General features: G+C 46.8%; 1 protein-coding gene across 1 annotated transcript; it reads left to right on the top strand.

The window, feature by feature from the left end:
- The first annotated feature begins 2,176 nt into the window (after window positions 1–2,176).
- Gdf10 (growth differentiation factor 10) lies at window positions 2,177–16,489 on the top strand. The gene is made up of 3 exons (XM_046446745.2): window positions 2,177–2,769; window positions 12,779–13,707; window positions 15,515–16,489. Exons 1-3 carry the CDS (start codon window positions 2,298–2,300, stop codon window positions 15,704–15,706), a joined length of 1,593 nt encoding a protein of 530 aa, XP_046302701.1. The 5' UTR covers window positions 2,177–2,297; the 3' UTR covers window positions 15,707–16,489.
- The last annotated feature ends 6,557 nt before the right edge of the window (window positions 16,490–23,046 follow it).

The following is a 23,046-nucleotide window of genomic DNA, read 5'->3' as shown; positions in this document are numbered from 1 at the left end:
ATGGGTTCACAGAAAACATGGGAACTATACTAACAGGAAGTGGAACACAATGTGAACTAATTTTCTTTCTTTTTTTAAGTTTCAATTCCTTTTTTTAATTATTATTAGTTGTTCAAAACATTACAAAGCTCTTGACATATCATATTTCATACATTTGATTCAAGCAGATTATGAACTCCCATTTTTACCCCGTATACATTATTGCAGATTCACATCGGTTACACATCCACTTTTTTACATACTGCCATACTAGTGTCTGTTGTATTCTGCTGCCTTTCCTATCCTCTACTATTCCCCCTCCCCTCCCCTCCCCTCTCCTCCCATCTTCTCTCTCTACTCCATCTACTGTAATTCATTTCTCTCTCTTGTTTTTTTCCCCCTTTCCCCTCACTTCCTCTTATATGTAATTTTGTATAACAAATGCTTCGCTACAGTTTCCAAAAGCTAAAGGACTGAGGTTCAGGGGCTTTCAATAAGATCACCTCTAATTGGACAGTATGAGATTTTTAAAAAATTACCAATGTTTTACCCACTAACAGAAGCTTTTCTCAGCAATTTTTTCAGGGTTCACACATGCTAGGCGAGTGTTTTATCACTGAGCCACAACCCCAGCCCCTCAGCGATTTTTAAATTATTGCATTGTGAGCCCTCCAAGAACTATTTTGACTCACAAAGCTCAAAAGTCACCATGTGAAAGAAACAGTGGTTCACAAGTTTGCAGATAGTCCTTTAAAATGTAGTCCAGATGGTGTCCAGGAGCATTCTGAAAGAATATGGGTTTGAAAAGGATCCTTTCCTTCTCTTGGATTCTTAAATTTTTAGGACCCTGGACCCCCTTTTCAGTCTGGTGAAGCCTATGGAATCCTTCTCCAAAGATGTTTTTAAATGCATAAAATAAAATAAAATGTGCAGGGTTACAAAAGAAAGTAATTATATTAAATGTACTATTTAATGTACTATTGATTAAATGTAGTAGTATTGAAAACAACTTGGCAACATAGTAACATGTCATTTTTTCATTAATTCCTTAAATAGCAGCTGGCATAATAATTACTGTAATTTCAAAGAAATGAGGAGCAAAAATGCACTTTGAGAGATTTGAAACAACTTTCCTGCTATATGAAAATTTCTGTGGCTGGTGCCTATTGGTGAAAAAGTCACAGGTTGGTTGGATTTAGAGTATCAAGAAATACTAAACCCAGAGACAGTGAACATAAAGATCTAATTTTTCCTCATTAAGTTCACAGATTCCTGAATTCTATCCACGGGAAGTAACACTGAGCCAGTTAGAGGAGAAACAAAGTTGAGGACACTCTCCTACAGGGTTAAGATAAGGGGCAGCAACCAGGGACTCAACTAGACCCACCGTTCACTGGGGACCCTTCTTGGGAAAGCCAGGGATTTCTCTTCCCTCCTCTGATCTTTTGGGGGATTATTATTATTATTTTAAAGCAAATTGAAAGCATGTCCTTTTTCACGCAGTCTTGACCAAAGATTAATAAACACTTCTGATGTATTTCTTCAACAACTGAATTCATTGTTGCCAAATAAAGCTTCAGTCAGTTAATCAGCTAACTGAATTTTAATCAGGATCTTGCTGTCATTGCCTTGAGTTGGTAGAGCTTTGGAGTGAGGGCTTCTTTTTCATTCCACAGCCTCCCCAGGAAGGGTCCGTGTTCCCAGCCTGCACTCTTGCATTTTGGACACACACTGGCTCAGAGACAACAACTGGGCGCACACACATCCCTTTTCGGGTCCTCACGGGGGAGCTGTCATCTTGCAACCGCACAACCATGCCATCGCATGCCATTGCAGGGGCAACCCGGCAGGCGGGCCCCCCTCCAAAAGCCTCCCAGCCCCGTTGCAGCCCTGGCCAGGCTGTCGGCGCCAATACACCGGAGCCGGCAGCTAGGTTTGGTCTCGGACTCTCTGCAGGGGAGCGGTGAGCGCGCTCGCCCACACCCACGCCCCCCACAGTCGCGGGCGCACACTCGGGCGCATACCCCAGCGCGCGCACGCCGCACACAAGTGCGCACGCACATCACAGCCTGGCAAGGAAGGGCCCTGTCCGCGGCCGCCTGGAGTGATACTGGACGCTTAGCTAGGTCCCCCGGAGGGCGACGCCTGCCGCCCCGCCCCGCCCCGCCCCGCCCCTCGAACCCGCCAGCCCGGGCGCGCTGTGAGCTGCAAAGTTTCGCAGCCCGAGTCAGCCAAGGCAGCGCGCGGGCTTGGGCTCTGCGGTGTTCCGCGCGGCTTCAGACGACTGCGACGGCTGGCCCGGAACTCGGGCCGTGTGGATGCACCGCGCACACGGCTGCCCGCCTCACGCAGATCTAGCTGTCCACATCCCTGCGCCCTCGGTTCCCCGGACTCCGTGTACACCTTCCTGCCGCGGGATCGGTTCGCAGCCTCCGCTGCGCCCGCGCTCACAGTCCTCCTGGGCTCCTGCTCTTCGCCATCCTCACCCCGCCATGGCTCCTGGCCCCGCCTGGACCAACTTGGGGCCCCAATTGCTGCCTCTGCTTCTGCTGCTCCGGTTTGCGGGCTGCAGCCACACGGCCCCCTCCTGGTCCGCACTGCCCGCTGTAGTCCACGGCCTGCAGGGGGACAAGGACCCCCAGCAGTCCCTGGGAGATGCGACCGCAGCTCTGGGCCCCGGTGCCCAGGACATGGTCGCTGTCCACATGCTCAGGCTTTATGAAAAGTACAGCCTGCGGGGCACGCAGCCGGGAGGAGGCAACACTGTGCGCAGCTTCCGTGCCCGGCTGGGTAAGTACAGGACGTCCCGGGGGGGGGGGGAACCCCTCTCATTATTTCCTTTCCTCACTTGTCCACTCTTCTCACTCCTGCACCCCTACTTTTCCTCTTCCTGCTCTTCATTGACTCATTCATTCGTTCATTCATTTACCGACAATTCACTGAGCACTTTGTGCCAAGAGGCAGCCTCCAGGGGAACACCAAAGGGCATTGCCTAGCACAGAGTTCTTGCTTCTGGGGGCCACCCAAACCTTATAGACACATACTACCGCATACACAAGGCTTGAGGCAAAGGGTGGAAGTTGGCATGGGGAGTATCCATGTCATAAGGGCCAGTTTTGTGGGCACTTGCTGGATGAGGAGGGCAGGGTCCAGTGGACCTAAGGAACCCTGATGGAAATACCAAGCACTGGGTTAGGTAGAAAACTTCCAGCTGGAGAAAGTCAATGGTTTTGGTGGAGAGGAAGCAAAGTGCACTGAGAAGGACCTTGGTGCCAAGGACTGGGGATTTGGGGGCATTATCATGAAGTGTTCAGACTACCAGAAGCTTGGTCAGTAGCAGCATCCCATTCCTTTTCTGTCCTTACCCCACTTTCTGCTTTCTTCATACTTTGGATGGAGTTGGGTAGAGGCCACTGGCAGAAGCCTTCCCTGCCCAGGGTGCTTCTGGGTTGCAGCCTTAGGAGTCTATGGGCAGGGCTGGGGAGAGCCACACTGCTTCTGGAAGCCCTGGGGCAAACAGAGGAGGTGCAGCCTGGGCAGCAAGGGTAATGGGAAGACCCTGGTTGTCATGGTGACTACTCATAGCTGCAGAATGCTGTTCCAGCAAATGTGGGTGGAGGTCTTCTGCAGCCCTGTGGGGGAGGAGGCCATTCATCAGGAGAAACTCTTCAGTCTGTGTGCTTCCCTCCTGAGATGGAGGGGAACATGCCCAGCTAGCTTTGGGGCCAGACACCAGGTCAGATCTATCAGCTACTGCTCAATGCACTCTAATTTTACAAATAAGATGACTCTATGCTGTGTGACTCTATGCAACACCGGTGGCCACAGAACCAGACTTGGGAAGGTTCGCCTCCTGTATTCAAGGACAGGGGAGCCCTTGTCACAAAGAAATGCATCCCCTTATCCACCAGAGAAAACTCCCATGTCACCGTTCTAGGGCTCCAGGCCAATTGGATTGAACTCCATCCTTTCTGATAACTTTAATTCATCACTTGGGGTTCATTTGTGGAGCAACATTATTAAATTAAGCCATTTAAGAATCATCTGGCATCAATGACCCTGGATGAATCAGTAAAGCTATGTAGATTTGATCGTACTCATCTATAAAATGGGCAGGCATGCCAATATTTCCTCTGGGGGATTAAAACCAAGATGAAATGAGATAATATTCATAGGCTCTGAGCCCATCATTTGCCAGATTAAGTATTGGTGCATATTATTCCCCTGAGAGTACAAAGCGTTGTGCTGAGCATTCTGTGCCCATATGGGTATAAGACCTTGCTTACCGATTACCTCAATCAGCAAGACCACTTCTGCAATAAAATGTGAGCGTGCCCATTGTGCCCAATCACCTGATGCAGCTGGGCATGGAGTTGAATGGTTCTGTCCTTCTGCTTTCATGCAATGGAGATAGTACAAGCAGCAGTGGAACATAGGATTTTAACCCCATAAAGGGGCTGAGACAGTACCTCAGATATAGCACTCACATTTTACAAATAAGGAAACTGAGATGGGGAGGCAATACATAGTGGCTGTAGTTGCTAAGTAAGTCCCATCTACCAGGCCATTACCATTCTCACTGCTGCCTACCACCACCACCACCACCCATCTATGTCAGAACTAAGCCCAGAGCCCGGGAGGCATAAAATGGAACGGATGAGTATGAGAAATCGTAATTCTGGCACAGTCCGGAACCTTTTAACAAATCCCTCTTTGAAACCCTGAGGCAAACTTCTGCATAAATCCCAGCCTCACCAGCTACTGGCTATGTGCTGTAGCACATGTTACTTTCCCTTTCTGAGCATTAGTTGCCTTGTGTGTATGGAGAAGAGATGAGGATTTGATGTGATAAGCTAGGTTTTATGCCTGGCATAGAGTGAGGTGTTGGCTTCTCATGCCCTCCATTGAGTCCTCTAAGGTTTTTTATACCCAGCCCTGTGCCAGTCTTCCGATGTGCCTGCTTCCTGATCCAGGCATTCATTTGTGAGGAGGTGTGAGCCTGAGCTTATAACAGTTCCTGGCACATGTGTCAACAATTTATTAGCTCATAACTATTATCACAACAACCTTCCTTCTTTCCCCTCCACTACTCCCTAAAGTGAATTCTGTTCCCTTTTAAGTCTTTATCAATAAGGAGACCATTTGAACCTGACCCCATGGGTTAAGATTAGTCCACCTGCTCCCCTTATTCCCCCTGAATGACCTGTGGTTAAATCTAAGTTTCAACACCTACCACTGGGACACTCAGCTTGTTTCCTTCATCTTCAAAATGAAAGTAATAATACCCATTTGTCAAAACTGCCAAACTTCAAGTTCATTTCAGCTTCCCAAGTTTTCTGTTGCTATAACGAAATACCTAAGGCTAAGTAAGTTACAGTGGGGGGAGGGAGGCTGAAAGTCCAAAGAACATTGTGTAAGGCTACCCCCTAGCTATGTCACAGCATGGCAGATGGCAAAGTAAGAGATCACATGGCAGGACAGGAGGTCAGAGAGTAGGGAGGGGCCAGTGAGACCTTCCCATCAAATCCTCATCTCCTCTCCATACACACAAGGCAACTAATGCTTAGAAAGGGAAAGTAACGTGCTACAGCACATAGCCAGTAGCTGGTGAGGCTGGGATTTATGCAGAAGTTTGCCTCAGGGTTTCAAAGAGGGATTTGTTAAAAGGTTCCGGACTGTGCCAGAATTACGATTTCTCATACTCATCCGTTCCATTTTATGCCTCCCGGGCTCTGGGCTTAGTTCTGACATAGATGGGTGGTGGTGGTGGTGGTAGGCAGCAGTGAGAATGGTAATGGCCTGGTAGATGGGACTTGCTTAGCAACTACAGCCACTATGTATTGCCTCCCCCATCTCAGTTTCCTTATTTGTAAAATGTGAGTGCTATATCTGAGGTACTGTCTCAGCCCCTTTATGGGGTTAAAATCCTATGTTCCACTGCTGCTTGTACTATCTCCATTGCATGAAAGCAGAAGGACAGAACCATTCACCTCCATGCCCAGCTGCAGCAGGTGGTTGGGCACAATGGGCACGCTCATACTTTATTGCAGAAGTGACATTGCTGGCCATGCTTTCTCAACTAAAGTCTTCAAGGATTGAGTTAATTGGTAAGCAAGGTTTTAAACCCATATGGGCACTGAGCCCTATGTGGGTGGGCAGGGAAGAGTAGACTTTGACAGTCTGGTGGGGGGTTAAAGAGGCTTAACAATTTCTCCCTCAGGAACTAACTGAGGTCTCATGAGAACTGTCTTCTTAGGCAACACTCCCAATAATCTTATTCCCCATTACATCCCACTACTCAACAGTACCACACTGGGGATCAAGCTCCCAAAAATGAAACTTGGAATGACAAACCACATCCAAAACATAATTCCAGGTATTTCTTAAGCATTTTATTTGGTGGAAGGTATGGTAACTTCAGAGAACACAAAGATGCCTAAAATATTGGCCCTCATGAGAAAAGCTTATGAGCTGTCAGGACAGGTTGAAGTCAGTAGAGAAACAGGGTTGCAGGAAACTGGAATGTGCAAGGTAGCAGTGAAAGGCTAAAGGAGCTCTGCAAGAGAACCAAGAGCAGCACTGACCTGGTAGGGAGAGGCCAGTGAAGTCTTTTAGAGCAGGGAAGGCCACAACAGAGTGTGATAGGCAGGTGCAGTGTAGCCAGGTATGGAGGTGAAGCAGCCACTGGGTGCTGAGTATTGCAAAGTGTTTGGTTTATAATATGAGAGAGAGAGAGAGAGAGAGAGAGAGAGAGAGAGAGAGAGAGAGAGAGAGAGGGGGGGGGCAGGTAGACAAGTAGATTGCCGCCAGGCCACAGAAAGCCTTAAGTTTGCTTGTATCCAGTGGGGCAGAAAACAATGTGCATGACTGGGGAGACGGAGGGAGAGGAAGGAGAGGGAATAGGAGGAGAGAAGGCTTTTAAATGCATGTTTAATGGAAAAAAATCTAGAAATCATAGAAAATCACCGTTAAAAAAAAAGATAATCACAGATGCAGATTTAACCAGAGTAAATATAATATTTTAATAAAATTTCAGGCATATATATATTCTTGAACTAGATCAAAGGAATACACTTTTGCTGTGTTAGCTGGGTCAGAACCCAGATACCATATATATCATATATACATATATACATATACATGGATATTTATATATGTATACACCCTGTTTTTACCTTAATGGGATCATATTTTCAACATAGAAGTATTCTTGTTTGAAATTACTTTTTATTTTCCATTCCTGATCATCCTGAACTGTTTCACATGCCTGTTGCCCAATTATAGTTTTTCCTGTGAAAATTGCTCTCTCCTATGGGGTTTTGTCTTTTTTCTTATTGATCTGCAAAGGTTCTTTGCATAGTATTAGCCCGTCAGCTCTCATAGATGATTTGCTTTTGAAATATGAGTGTGAGGCCAGGGGTGACAGTTTCTTGATGACCAGTCCTGGGTGAAGGCTATGGCAGAAAGGATGAAGCATCCACAGTCATTATACAAACTGGATACAAAGACAACAGGAACTGGGGGTTGGTTAGAAAGAAGAAGGAAAGAGACAAGCTCCTGCTTAGGGTTGTTGGATAGGTATTGAGGCCTCCTCCTTGGCAGGAGGTCAGGGAGCAAGGACAGGGGCTCTGAGGGTTATGACAGGGGCTCTGAGGGTTATGACAGTCCCTGCAGCCACTTGACCATGTATTCTGAGCATGTCCTGGGTACCAGGCACTGAGATTCAAGCAAGCCCTGCAGAGCCAATTTCACAACTTGAGGAGATGCATACAAACACTCTGCCCAGGTTACAGATGAGAAAACTGAGGTAAAGAGAAGTTTCATGACTTGCCTAAGATCCACAGCTAGTAAATGATTCAAGGAGGAGTTAAACACTGCTCCTGGAACCTGCATGGAACTAGACACCAGGCACTCAGTACCTGCCAGTTCCCCCTCTTTTCTCTGCAGCCCATGAGCTGGCCCACTGCTTCCGCTTCCCTCTTGTGTTGAAGCTTATACCCTTCGGTTCAGTGTTCTTACTCTTGTCACTCTGATGTCTGTTTCAGGGGCAGTGCAGGGACAGATTTCCAGGTGGCTTGGATTCCGTTTTTTTGTAGAGCCATCCAAGGGGCTGCTTTTGGCTTGAGTGTTGCCAGGAAGGAATCTGTTCCAATTTCATTGACCTCAGGAAGGAGTCTGAGTGGTCAGGGTCCTGAGAATTTCAGAGATCTACAGAAAGATCGGCTTGTGCAAGTAAGGTCAGTCCTTTCCTTCTTAGAGAATCAAAACTCAAAAACAGCCAGATAATGGCTTGTGTTTGCAAAACACAGTGCTGTTCACAGCATGTGATCTTTTGTCCCTCTGCTCTTAGGCACACCATTGGGATTATAGCCAGAGCACATAGGGGATCAAAGGGGAGCAAAGGGGGTGGGTTTGGGGTCAGACAGACCTGGGTCCATGCCCTGGCTCTGCTCTTTACCAGCTACAATGCTTTAGGCTAGTTATCTACCCTTTCTGAAGGTCCAGCTCTTTGTGCACAGAATAAATGTCCCATCCTTTCTCCTCTCAAAGTAAAAATGAGGGATATTTAGTATAGGGCCATGCACTTACGGTTGGAGCTCAGAATTCCATAATTAACAAACAGTGTTACAGGTTGAACGTCCCATATCTTAAAATCCTAAATCCCCAATTCTCCAAACTATAAAATGTTTTGAGCACTGACATGATGCCACAAGTGGTAAATTTCACATGCAACCTCATATGACATGTCCCAGTCAAAAGAGATACAAACTGGGTGTGGCGGCTCTCGCCTGTAATCCTAGCGGCTTGGGAGGCTGAAGCAAGAGGATTGTTGAGTTCAAAGCCAGACTCAGCAACTTTAGCAGGGCTCTAACTAACTCAGTGAGACCTTGTCTCTAAATAAAATACAAAAATGGACTGGGATGTGGCTCACTGGTATAAGTGGCCCTGAGTTCAGTCCCGGGTTAAAAAAAACAAAATAGATACACTAAAAATATTGTACAAAATTAACATCAGACCATGTGTATAAGGGATATGTGAAACACAAATGAATTTTGTGTTTAGATTTGGGCTCCACCCTTAAGATATCTCATGTATATGTATATATTCCAAAATCCTAAATATTTCTGATCCCAAACATTTTGGATAAGGGATATTCAACCTGCATTTGCTATTTAAAAATGAGAAAAATGAGTCACAAGGGGAAGCCCCTGGCTAAAGACCCCACTACACAGTGTTGCCAGTTATATTTGCATCATCAGCTGTATCTTTCTGAAGAATGAGGCTTTCTGGACTTCTTAAGGGTGTGTTTACTATACTCCAGGGCAGCAGGCCAGGAGCGCCCCTCCCCACTTCCTCAAGTGTTAAATGAAGTGACAGATCCTACTCTCCTTCTTTCTCTTCCTGCCCTCCTACAATGCAGAGGCCACTTGGTCAGGATATGTACAAGAATTTGATCATTCAACACACATTCTTGAGTACCAACTGTCACCAGGCCTTGTGATAGGATGCAGGGATGTAGTAAAGAACAAAACCGGCAAGGTTCCTGCCCTCATGGAGTATCAGATGTCAGGAAGTGCTCTGACAAATGAAGTGGAGGGTAGACAGAGTGATGGTGGCTCATTAGCCAAGAAGCCAAGGGTACCCTTTGTTGGGGATACCATAGGGGTGGAGACCCAGAGGAGGAGCACAAAAGCAGAAGGAATAGTTGAGACAGAGCCTTCTAGGAAGGACAAGGCCAGTGTGACTGTGGAAGACGGTCAGGGATGGGGTAAGGGAGGTGATGAAGGTGGAGAGCTCCACAAGTCAGATCAAATAGGGCCTTGGTAAGAAGTAGAGTTTTGTTTGGGGGCAATACAGGGCTCTGATAGGGGTCATCTGTGATTGATGCTCCCAGCACATAGGGCCTCACTTGGGACAGTGCTCTGTAAAGCTGTGACATGACTAAGTGCTGTAGTTGTGTATTATCACCATAATCAATCTGTCTCCTCACCAAGCTGAGCTCATCCAGGACAGCTTTGACCACCTTTTCCAGGACCCCAGAAAGCCTGACACTTAGTCATAAACAGAATTTTGCAAATGCTTATTAAGAAACAGGATGGGGGCTAGGGTTGTGGCTTAATGGTAGAGCGCTCCGCCCGTCTCGCATGTGTGCAGCCCTGGGTTCGATCCTCAGCATCACATAAAGATAAATAAATAAATAAAATGAAGGTATTGTGTACAACTACAACTAAAAAATAAAAATTAAAAAAAAAGAAGCAGGATGGAAGAAATAATAAAAGAGGGAGAGGGATACAGGAAGGATCTCTTCTCCTTGGCTGTGAGACATGAGCCACAGGGTACCAGCAAAGTTATTAAGACATGGAAACTTCTTTTGGGGGCTTCTCGTTTGTAGCCTGGGCACCTCTTAGCAAAAAGCTTCAGATAGGTGTCCCTACTTTCAGCAACAGTCTGGAGCTCCTGCATGGTATGCAAATAGGCACATATAGAAAAAAGGTCAGCCTGTGGTCCCTCATGCTCTGCAGTTGAGCAGACCTGTTTGGAATCAACAGTTCCCAGCAGGGTGGGTCTTCACAGAGTGGATGTACAGTAAGGCATGAGCTCCCTCTGGCCAAATTCATTCAAGCTGGAATGAAGTAGGAGTTCTACTTTCTTATATGACCTCTGAGGTTCCTCCCCACTCTTGATCAGTTAGTGAATAATTAGTGCGATAAGACTAGAACTAGATCAAAGGAAAACACTTTTGCTATGTTAGCTGGGTCAGAACCCAGAGACTATGAGGATGGGTGAGTGAGAGTGCTCTAGTTGGTATAGGAGGGGCTTGCTCTGCCATTCTCTGTCCTTTCAATGAAAGTGGCAGGGATGCTTCCTGGACAAAGATGTCCACCTTTGGGGACACCTCCCTTGTATCCAGCATATGACACATATTGTGTTTGCTTGAAATTCTGTTGTTTTTTTGAGGCAGATGAGGAAAGTAAGATAGAGAGCATGATAGGGTTCCATGGGGCTTGGGGTTTGTTTCCCAGGATGTTTCCTAGCTTGGGAGTGGGTGCTGCATTGGTAGTAAACTTCACCTACCCATGGTCAAAGGGCTTGAGGCACGAGTAACCACAGACTGGCTCTCTGGATGCATCTGCATGCATGCAATTCAGGGGCCCTAAGCTGTGGCTGAGAGCAGGGACAACTACCTAAAGTTTCCAGCTAAGGAATACTATAGATCACACATCCTGCTACCTGGGGTGCTCTCCAAACTTCCTCATAGTCAGAACCTCAGGGGTTCTGGTTAGAATGTGGGACTCAAGACCATGATACTCAAGGCTACAGTATTTGGAGAAGCCAAATTTAAATGTGCAGCAAAACCCACCATTGCTTCTTATGAATGATGCATTTGGAGGGGCTGTGACACCTCCCTTGTGGATGTGTTGTTAGGATTAGGTGAGATGACATCTCTAGTCTTGACTGGTACTTATTGAGTCCTCCATACATGTTTCTCCCTTCCTTTCTTCCTCTCACAGTCCATTAAGAGTCTGCGAAAGTTCCCAATAGAATTATGCTTCCTTCCCAATAGAAACAAAGAATATTAAACTGATGGTTGTGGTTTTTAAAAATCCCAGCTAATTTTCTGGATACAGGTGTCAAATAATTGTAGTCTCTGCATGTCCCTTGGGGATCCCAGTGCCTTCTCCCCCACATACTTCCTGGGTTTAGAAACTCCGGTCTTTTACTGGCTGTACCTAACAAACAGACACTGGTGGCAAGGACACGGAGGAAGCCCAGGAAGGAAGCCCACCCTGGCCTCTCTGATCTTCAGCATCAGAAGGAAGCATCAAGAAAGACTGTCTTCCTCACCTTTGAGTCCTAAAGAGGACTTGGTTATTGAAGAGAGCTTATGTTGCTGCCAAGGCTGAGGCAGCTTCCTGGAACTGCAGCTGATCTTGGCAAACACTTGGTGGAAAGGGTGGTCAGCCACCCCAAGGAAACAGGCTGGAACATTCTTGGGCCACACTAGATGTTGAGTGGTGATGGTCCTTACAATGACATGCACCTCCAGAGAGCAACCTCATTGAGTGACCTGTGCACTCCTATATTGCTCCTTCGTTGTAAAACAATCTTAAAAGTCATAAGGCAGATGGTCAAATAACTGCTTTTAACCTCAATTTCCTGTAAAAGGTTCTCAGAATGCAATGAAAAATGTGAAGGTCTCCTTGTTTCACCTCATTTTGAAGAATGATCACATTTTATATAAATTGCATTAAAATCTGATTGCATAGCATAGAGGACTGTGCAAAAACTGAAGGGGATGCTTGAGGCTGGGCCCAAGCCATTTTGAGCACTTAATGAAGGTGTCAGTGACACTTGCTTATTTTTTCTTTAAGAAGCAGTACAGGTGAGGAAACAGGAACTTTAAGATCAAGCCGACCTAGATGCCCATCTTTGTCTACTTTTTCTTTTAAAACATCTTCTTTCTTTTCCTTCCTCTTTTTCTCTCTCCCCCGACTCCCTCTTTCACTCTCTCTCTCCCCTGTCCCTCCTTCCTCCTCCTCCCTGTCTTTTGCAAGGAGAAAGTGACAATCTTCTTTTGCTGATCTCAATTGCACATGTTCATTGAGGATACCAAAGGGCGCCCCCATCAGTTTAGTAGGAAGATTGCAGAGGATGAGTAAAGCAAAGCGTGGTCCCCTGCCTGGAAGTGCTGGGTCAGTGGACTTTGTTCCACCACCCCAGCCCTGGGCGAGCGACCTAGTGAGCAAGGTGCTCCTCGAGAGAACCTAACATGCTGTGGTCTGTCTTTTCCGCGCAGAAGTGGTCAACCAGAAGGCCGTGTATTTATTCAACCTGACCTCCATGCAAGAGTCAGAAATAATACTCACCGCCACTTTCCACTTCTACTTGGAGCCGCCGCGGTGGCCCCGCGCGCGGGAGATGCTATGCAAGCCACGGGCCAAGAATTCCTCTTGTCGCCTCCTGCCACCAGGCCCGCCAGTTCGCCAGCACCTATTTTTCCGCAGCCTGTCACAGAATACAGCCACGCAGGGGCTACTTCGTGGGGCCATGGCCCTGGCGCCCCCGCCACGCGGTCTGTGGCAGGCCAAGGACATCTCCTCCATAGTCAAAGCGGCCCGTCGGGATGGCGAGCTGCTCCTCTCTGCCCAGCTGGCTTCTGGGGAGAAGGACCGTGGGGTTCCCAGGCCCAGTCCCTACATTCCCTACATCCTTGTATACGCCAATGACCTGGCCATCTCCGAGCCCAACAGCGTGGCAGTGACACTGCAAAGATACGACCCCTTTCCAGCTGGAGACCTAGAGCCCGGCGCAGCCCCCAACAGCTCGGCGGACCCCCGTGTGCGCCGGGCCGCGCAGGCCTCCGGGCCCCTCCAGGACAATGAGCTGCCGGGACTGGATGAGAGGCCAGGACACATCCCCCACGCTCAGTACTACCACAAGCACGAGCTATGGCCCAGCCCCTTCCGGGCGCTGAAGCCCCGGCCTGGGCGCAAGGACCGCAGAAAGAAAGGCCAGGATGAGTTCGTGGCCTCCTCGCAAGTGCTGGACTTCGATGAAAAGACTATGCAGAAAGCCCGGAAAAGACAGTGGGACGAACCGCGAGTCTGTAGCCGGAGGTATCTGAAGGTGGATTTCGCAGACATTGGGTGGAACGAATGGATCATTTCGCCCAAATCCTTTGATGCCTACTACTGCGCAGGAGCCTGCGAGTTCCCAATGCCTAAGGTAGGATGGGTTTGAGTACCTCCTCTGTGTTCTGCCTATTGCCTAATCCTAACTCTCAGCTAGGCTCCCTCTGCCGGGCAATTCTCTGGCAAGTCCCTCTGCCTGGGTGACCTTTGTTTCATCATCTGCAAAATGAGTAGAATAACACATCCCATCTACAGAGGCAAAGAATAGGTAAACAGAGAGAGCCAAGTGGGAATCTGCTGGGTGGATACTGTCCACAGATATTTAATTTGTCTGGGTTTTTTAAGGTGTTCTCTTGTTTGCATTGGAATTTTAAAATCTGAACATCTCTCCTGAAAAGCAGGAAAACCCTTCACTTCAGAAGGGCACTCCTACAGAGCAGCCACCTACAGAGGTTGAGTCCAAGCTGTACCCTGTGGACAAGACAGGTCCTAGAAGCTTCTTTCCTGGCAGAAGTTTTCCTACTGTTCCTGGCTTGGATCCCCAGGCACGGCTGTCTGTGACCAGCTGGCTGCTAGTCTCAGTGGCCCCCCCAGTGTGGGCTTCCTTCTCTCTCCCTAGGGCACACGCAGGGTAGTCTGCAAGACAAACACTGGATCCTTTCATTGTGCCATTCCTGAAGTTTCAGATCCTCCTCTCCCTATCCCAGCCAGGTTTGATTCTGTCCATCATCCTCCAGTAGCCTTTATTGAAGTGGATTGGCCATGTTAACCTCTGGCACGTAGCACAGTTTCCTCCTGCTTACTCTGCAGAATCCTCATGGCTTGCCCTACTAGAAAGGAAGTCAGTGCATAAATCCAATTTGAACCTCAATAAATCAGCCAGGTGGGAGAGCCCATAAACAGATGTGGGGCCACATTAATCTATTTTGGAATTAAGGGGTTTCTCCTCAAGGCCATGAATGTGTGAGAGAGAGGAAGGTAAGTGCCCAATGGGGAGAGGGGATCTGCTAAAAGGGCTTACCAGTGGGGACAGGTGTAAGACCAGAATCTACAGGCTTGCAGCTGGCTGACCTCATGCTTACCTTATCTACCTAACTGGCTGCCTCCCCACCTTCTGGGACACCAGCCAGCACACTAACCATAACCCTACACATGAGGGTGTCCTTGTCCTGCTATTGCTGCCTCTCCTCCTCCTCATCTAAGAAGTCCTTCTTGTCATTAATGAGCTGAATTGAGTGACTCAGCTATATTCATAGATGGAGGCAGGCCACTTACTAACCAAGGGGTCATGTCTAATTTAGTCATTTTAAGTCTCAATATCTTCACTTGTAAAATGAAAGTCATATTCACCCCATAAAATTGTTAAGATGGCAGAAGGGGATGATATGGTAAAACTGTACCTGCCACCCCAATTTAGGCATGTCTGGGAAGTGTAAGTTTCAAGCCCCAGTACACAACCCAGCCTTCTCCTTCAGAACAGATTCCATGAGAGGCACGTCTATATTCCTCAGACTGTGAAGTCTGGGCATCTGGCCCTCCAAGCAATGCTGACTGAGCCATACCCTCAGCTTTCACCCTGGACAGTTTCTGTCAGCTCCAGGTGCCTTTCAGGGATATGTGACATTCTCGCGCCCCCAAGTGGCCAGGGAGGGTCTACAACATCACTTCAGCTGCAGGAATAAGCTGACAGGCCTGGGGGTTCTTGCAGACCTCAGCCTAGAACTGTTTATACCTGATTTCAGAGGAAATATGTGTTCATCCCTGGGAACTTATGTTTGCTTCTAGGTCAGTGTTTCCAGAGTCTGGGTCAATGGTCTGTCACTGTGAGGACTGCTCTGGTGGGAAGATGGATGAGAGAGGGTAGAACACTGAGGTGACCCTGCTTCTTTCTCACCCTGCAGATTGTTCGCCCATCCAACCATGCCACCATCCAGAGCATTGTCAGGGCTGTGGGCATCGTCCCTGGCATCCCAGAGCCCTGCTGTGTTCCAGATAAGATGAACTCCCTTGGGGTCCTCTTCCTAGATGAGAACCGGAACGTGGTGTTGAAGGTGTACCCCAACATGTCCGTGGAGACGTGTGCTTGCCGGTAAGACTGCCCAAGGGTTGAAGGCAGTCTCAGCACCAACTCCTCAGCCAGCAGAGCGGCATTCTCAGAGCCTTTTGGAGCCAGGACTTGACTAAGTGTGTGACTACAGATGCAGGGCGGAGCTTACAGACAACCCACTGGGGTCCAGAAAGGTCTGTCCATCTGGTCATCGTTCTGGAGTCTTTTGTTGCTAATGACTTAGCCACCTAAATGCTTCCTGAGTTCCTGGAAAAAAAAAACCGGAATTATCCTTGGCCTGAAGTTTTCCCATTGGCTCTAACTGCCACTTTCAAGACCCAAAAATGGACAGGTCCTCAGTGTTGGCTTTATGTGTTATCATCTCATAACCTGAGAAGACTATGCAAATCTTAGGGTGCTTGCTCCCTTCACATGGAAAGAATCTCTGTTTAAATGTTCAGTTTAAAATCTTTCAGGCCACATAGGGAAACAGGGCCTGAATGAGTGTTTTGTTTCACACTCTACTATAAAAGCTTTTATACATACATATGCACATATAACCAATTTTGGTTTTGTTCTCTTAATATATATTTTATTTTAAAACAAAGAGGGGCATTTGACACCATTCCCCACAGAGATAATCATGCTGGTTAGGTGTGGGTTCTTTAAACATGCATATGAAAATAACATATACAGTAATATGTTGAAATACTAAAAAATAACCAAGATTTTATATTTTTGTAAATTATACTTTGTATACTGTAGATTGTGTGTGTTGTGTGTTTTTATGGAAAGCTAATAAATTAAAGTTACAGTGGTATTTCAAAAACCTAAGAGTCACCTATTTCTAACTATAGATTGATTCCTACCTTTGAGACATCTGTTGGCTGCTATAGACACAGCATCCTCTAAGATAGGTGGAGGCCATCTCTGTACTTTCTCCATGTCTGTCCCAAGCTCCAGAAACCCCACTGCTCCTGGGCCTTCCAAGATCCTGCTCCAATCCCTCTGTCATGCAAATTCCCAGCCTGCGCTGGCATTAAAATGGGGCATGACTCTCTGCAGGCACACTGGCTACCTGGAGTTTTCTCATATCCCTATCTCAGAGTGACCTTCATTGATTGGGAAATATTGACAGGAACTTCTGCGATTGTCTTACCCTTCAATGAGAAGAGATCTTACTTAGGGTAGTTTACATGGGAGGTGATTCTCAAGTGGAGGGGTTCTCAAGTGGTCCAGGGATTTGGGAATAACTAGACGGATCAAATGATTTCCTTGTGTATATTTACAGAATGGCCAACACCCAGCAGCCTTGTCCCCAGATGGCTCCCTTTTGCCTGGCATTGAATTGCCTTACTTATAGCCATAGTGACCGAAGCCTATTAACTGCATTTCTGAAAGAGATTCTGGGTTCAGTTTTAAGCAGGTGCATTTTAGGGCCATCAGCCAGAATCTAAGAAAATGACATGGCCCTGAGTTTTGCCTACATAGACTGTAAATCTGCCAGAGCTTGTCTAAGAGGAGATTCAGCAGAGAAGCAGCCTAAGGTGTCATCATAAGTGAAGCTCCCAAGGCCAGGCCTCCTATGTAAGGGATGGATAAGGAAGTGCTCCAGGAGACACAGGAAGAGAAGAGAAGGAAGAGAAGGGGCTGAACATCCCAGCCACATTTATCAGGCTTCTCTGGGGAACTCTGGAGCTTGCATCAGGCTTCAGAGTTAGTCCAGCCTTAAGGCTAGGGAACTGGATGTGTGGCACTCCCTGGCTTCAGGCTGCCCCTGGGAGGGGAGATGTCAGATTTCAGCCTTTTATTTAGGTAGCCACAGGGTCTTGGAAGCCCCAGCAGTCTTTGAAGAAGGCTACACTCAGAGCCACTGGATGTAGAATAACTGAGATTGGAAAGCAAGCATGCAGACTGGTAGGTAAGGGGAATCCAAAGGCACCTTGGTGGGGCGTGGCCCCATTTGTGGAGCCCTTTCTCTGAGGCATGCCAAGTGACCCTGGGGAGCCCAGCTGCTGAGTGGTCCTATCTGCTGACAGATCATATGAGGCAGAGAGGTGGTGCTCTGCACAAAGGCTGCCTTACCCCTTGATCCCACGGGAGCTGTATATGGGATGAAATGGTTCTTTTCAAGTTGCTGTGGATGGCTGGGATGTCTCAAACTGACTGCAAATTTAGTGCCTGCTTAGCCATGTCTAATCCTTTGTGGAACATGGCAGGATATAAGTGAATAGCAAAATTAGTAAAGATATTAGGGTGTGAAAAGACTTCAAATCTCTTTCTTCTAAATGTTAAGTCCCTTGTGTGCCTCCTCCACTCATTTTCCCCCCCACCAGACTGCTCCCTTTCTCTCTTTGATAAAGATGGGGTGACCTATGATAGCTTCACTTTATTCTTTCAGTTACTTGTATTTTCTGAGAGATCTTTGGGATTCTCCTAATGCCTGTGACACCTCTCATTCTTTGTCTCTGGATTTCTGGATTGGGGCAGGGTAGGCTGTGAGACACGCCCAAGGATCTGGCCCAGGGCAGGAGTTCAGCCTATGCCTGAATGGACAGTATTCAGTGGGTGACATCTTTCTTGGAAATGCCATGATAACTTTTAGATGTGGAGAATGGGACATACAGATGACATACATCCCTACTCTGTAGTGGAAGGAGCTGGTGTTATCAGTGACCCTAATAAATTTAGTTGTGACATCCCATTTAGCCCCACAGAAGCCTTCCAACTTACTGTCCAATTGAACACAGAAAAACAGACTCAGGGAGGATAAGTAACACATCCATTAATGTCTTACTAAGGCCACAGGTTTGATGCCCAAGGCTGCCTGAGTCAAGGCCTACGAAGACTGTTATTGCTCTGAATTTCCTGGTAAGTTATCCCTTCTTTGAGTCTATTAAAGTTGTCCCAGTGGCCTTGAGCACCATCACAGTAAGGTTTAAGAATAAATGTATGTATAAAGTAACTTCTTTCCCTTTAAAACCAAAATATCAACACTACATTTTCACAAAAATCAGAAGATTCCAGCAATACCACTTAGATACACACAGGTCCCTGAGACCACTCAATTAGGCCTGTATCATTTTGAAGAGAAAAGACCTAGTGACCTGGTGCTAGACCACATCCCTGAAGGTACAGCATCTTACAGATCAGTTCATGTCACCAAAATCAAACAAAACAACTGAGATCCAGAAACTTTAAGGCTTGAATAAACTCTAAGAATCTTCTGATATAACACTTCCTTGAGAAAATCCTAGTACTAACAGATATTTTGTCTGAGGCACCAGAGAAGGAGCCTTTCTATGTCTGAGTCACTCATTAAATGTCATGAGATTCATCAAATGCCTAGAAACAATGCTGCTTCTGTGGCCAGGATGAAGACAGTACTGTGATGGGAGAACTGACAGTTGTCTGGAGTAGGGGTGAGAGGGTATGAAGAGGGAAGAAAGGAGAAAACCCCACAGAGATGCTGACTTTGATTCAACCAGGAAGGAAGGGCTGTACTTGGCTGTTGGAGTAAGAATGTCACACGTGTCAGCATGTGCGTAGAGTGTTTGATGGCAGCACATCTAAGGTAGGAGGTGGCTTGATCAGCCCTCCTGGTGGGCACACTAGGAGGGCGGACCATCTTGCCAGTCCTGGCTTAGTTCACTAGAGCATTGAAATTATCACGTGCCAAATAGAAGCAGGCTCTGGGACCTAGGGGCTGGGAAGGAATTTACCAGCTCTTCCTGACCCAGGCTCTCCATGCAGTCTCAGGATGAATCTACTTTTTATTCCTTTGAGCAATATGTGGGGTGTTGAGAAGCTTAGAGAAGGGACAAATGTCCTCACAATGATGTCTCCTGAAATAGAAGGGGATCCTGACACCCTGTGGGCAGCCATTTCCAAGAAACTCAAGCAGGTCCTTTCTTACCTCCATGAATAAAGGTTGAAGTCAATGTCACTGCGTTGGAAGAAAAAGCTTCAATGAAACCTGAAATAAATGGATGAGCCACATCTGCTTCTACTGTTCAATAAACTGTGATTATCCCACAGCTACTGCATGGGATTTCTATAAATCACAAGTCCTGGGAGGGATGATGCTATGAAAGCTTTGTTTAAAAGTCATCACGCACAGGAATGTCAAACTGCCTAGACATCACAAATAGACATGGAAGCCAAGGCCAAGCTGGCAACAGCCAGGTCAAACCCAGTCAGGCCAGGACACCCCACAGAACACTCCTCCTCCAAGGATAGAACGGCTCAAACCAGGAGACCAGCAGCGCTAGGGCCCTTTGTTTTCTCAGACATATCCAGCAAAGTGCAGCTGCTCAAAACCCAGAGGTTGTATGGTGAAGGAGTCCTAGGTTGTCACCCAAGGACAGTCAGGAATTGTCCAGGTAGAGGAGGACAGGGAGGATGTGAGGCCTGGGAAGGATAATTTGGCCCATAGGTAGGGAAAGAGACAGTTATAGGAAGCCTAAGCACTATATTGACAATAGCAATAATAATGATTATTTATTGAATGCTCGCCATGTTCTAGGTTCTATGCTAAGGGTGTGTTCCTAAGAGCTCCCAGGCATCTGGGGAGTCCTTTGGCTTCTCTCTGGACAGTGACAAATGTGATTCCTGAGCCTGGCCTTGGACCAGGTGAGAATTGGCCAGAGTTTTATCTCTTGGGAGGCTGAAGTCCATACTCTGTGGCATGGCTCAGCAAAGCATAATATAGGGGCTGGGAAGGAATTTACCAGCTTTTCCTGACCCAGGCTCTCCATGAATATAAGGAAGAATGCAGTCCAGCCCAGTTAGCAATGCACATTAGCTTTTGTTGTGGGTGTTCATTAACTTACTATTAAAAGACAAAATTACAACAAATTTAGTTTAAGGATTTTAGCTGACTTTTCTGATTCCAAGTGTAAATTGTTGGAGGTGCCCTGGATGCAGATGCCTTTAAGTCCTGATGTATGAGGTTCTGAACAATTATTGCCTTTAGTCTGGCATGGTAGTGCCAGGTCTCAGTAACCTGGGTGTTACCCCAGCTTGGGTAAAAGGCACGGCTCCAGGAGTAGGCATCACCCACTGGGGTTGAGTTATACTCACCTGTCCCTTTGTAATTCTACCCCTTTGGCCTTTTTGGGATAGAATGTTCCTTGGAAATTCCCCTTGTGTGTCCCCTATGTAAGAATAAAGAATTCAGTGGCTCTCTATTTCCATGGGCCTCTAAGGTCTCAGAGTGGTCCCCAGATTATTGAAAAGGTACTTCTGTGTGTTTGCGTGCTTTCTTCACATCTTCTTAAGTTACTGGAATAGTCAGATTTTGTGAACCCAGCATTAGGTGGCCAGGTAGGATACATGGCAGTAATAAATTATTAAATATATAATTATATAAAATAAAATATTATTTATATATTTTGTAAATTATATTACTTTGAATATAATTATAATTTTATATATTTATGGAAGCTTTTATAAATGGTATGATGACCTCTTACATAAACAGGTCCACAGTCTTTCATCTGAGGTCCCCAAATACAAACCCATCTAAAGTACTAAAATTTATTTATTTTTACTCCTATAGCAAAACTTGATCTGAATGGATATTTATGTTTATGTATTTACTTCACAGCAGAAATACTGGTATGTTTTGATTATTAGGCATCACCTCTGATTCCTTTGGGGTATTATGCACCATAACATATTTCTCAAATCTGAAAATTTTAGGCTACCAGAGTTTCAGATAGGTGATTACAGAACTCAAAATGTTAACTCTGGCATTAATGAAAGATGATAAAAAAAAAAAAAAAAAACTCTCACATTTTAAAAATAGCACTCTGTAGGAGCCCCTTGTGGCTCCCTGAGCATATCCAGACCATGCTCTATTGTGTCTTTACTCGGCCTCTTGAGTGTGGATGGGTCCTGGGCAGCCCCAGGGCTATAGCATGTTGGGTGCTGCCACCATGTTCTCTAGCCCTTCCCAGCCTGCACCGTGTTCTGCAGCTGAAGCTCTGACCTGGTCTTGGCATTCATTCATCTTTTCCCTGCCCCACAGAATTCTTGAACTAAGCTGGACCAAGGCCCAAGCACGCTTCCTGCCCCACCCCAAAGCAGCATTTCTGAAACTATGCATTTCCCTTCTTCCTCTGGTTGTGTCCTCAAAGGATGGGGACAGCAAGTTCTGTTCAGGCTGGCCACCTGGGGTTCCTAGTTTTACCTTTCCTATCTCAGATCTCTGACCACAGCCTGCCTTGGCCCCCTGCATCTCCCTGAACCTTCTTAGTTCTTGCACCCTTTCTCTGGGAGTACCCTCAACATGAAATAGAGTTAGGTCCATGCTCCTCAGAACAGACCAGCATACACACACTCCAAATATTTTTTGACCTTACTCATTTAATGCCACACATGATAGAGATGGACAGAGACTGTGTAGGCACACTCCTTTCAAAATAACAGTCCCTGGGATCTTGCAAGCTTCTACCTGGGCTGCATTAAGTGAAACTCCAGTCCAGGGGCCCATTTCTGGGCATGTACAAGTCTCAGAACTTTCTGTGTCTTTTCTGTGGCCTCCCAGTTGATAAGCCAAGACCCATACCCCCCCACCCCCACACAGACCAGTGACAGTGTCAGGGCTGGGACCAGAGCTGTGGTTCTGGTCCAGTAGGACCCATGTGTTTGTGGTGCTGCTGCAGAGCAGTTGGTGATGTGGGTATGAGGCTTCCTGCTTCAGCTTCACATCAACCAGACCCAGGGGTGGAAATGTGGCAGCCTGCAGGCAGACACCTAACTGGCTGGGGACGGTGGTGATTGCTGCCACATGGGAGCACATAATCTTATTAATCCTAACAGCTGTCTTCCGAAGAGGAGGCTCAAAGAGCTAAAGTGACTTGCTCCAGGTCATACTTACAGGAAATATGTGAGGGAGCTGGGATTCAAACCATCATCTTCTCTGGCTCCAAAGTCCTCTCCCAACACTAAGTTACACTTGCACATTCATGTTCCATCTCTGACTCTCAGGAGCTCATCTGGCAGATGGAACAGTTGTACCATGCTGGTAGGTCTTGATTCTACAAGGACTAGGCCTCTGACTAATCGTACATGTGGTCCCCACCCCACATCCATCCCTCCTGAACCCCATAGTTTGTATCATTTTCTGGGTTCTTTGTGTTGTTTCTATATTTGGAAGGATTTTCAGTCTCATTTCCTGGATTCTTTGTTGCTTTGGCCCAGGAGATGGGGCATATGTCATCCTGCCTTGAGATTCCTCTGAACATAGCTGGCAAGGAAATGAGAAAGGATCCTAATTAGGGGGCAATAACCCCCCGGAAAAACGCAGACCCTTTACAGTAGACTGTGTCCTTCCCACAAGCTCTGAGTATTTGTCAGATGTTTATAGAGCCTTCATTAAAA

Source organism: Marmota monax, unplaced genomic scaffold, assembly GCF_021218885.2.
Source record: "Marmota monax isolate L192 unplaced genomic scaffold, Marmota_monax_Labrador192_F-V1.1 WCK01_AAM20220418_F8-fsc00207, whole genome shotgun sequence".
NCBI lineage: Eukaryota > Metazoa > Chordata > Mammalia > Rodentia > Sciuridae > Marmota > Marmota monax.
The sequence above is the reverse complement of the archived record's forward strand: the minus strand, read 5'-3'. Positions and strand labels throughout refer to the sequence as shown.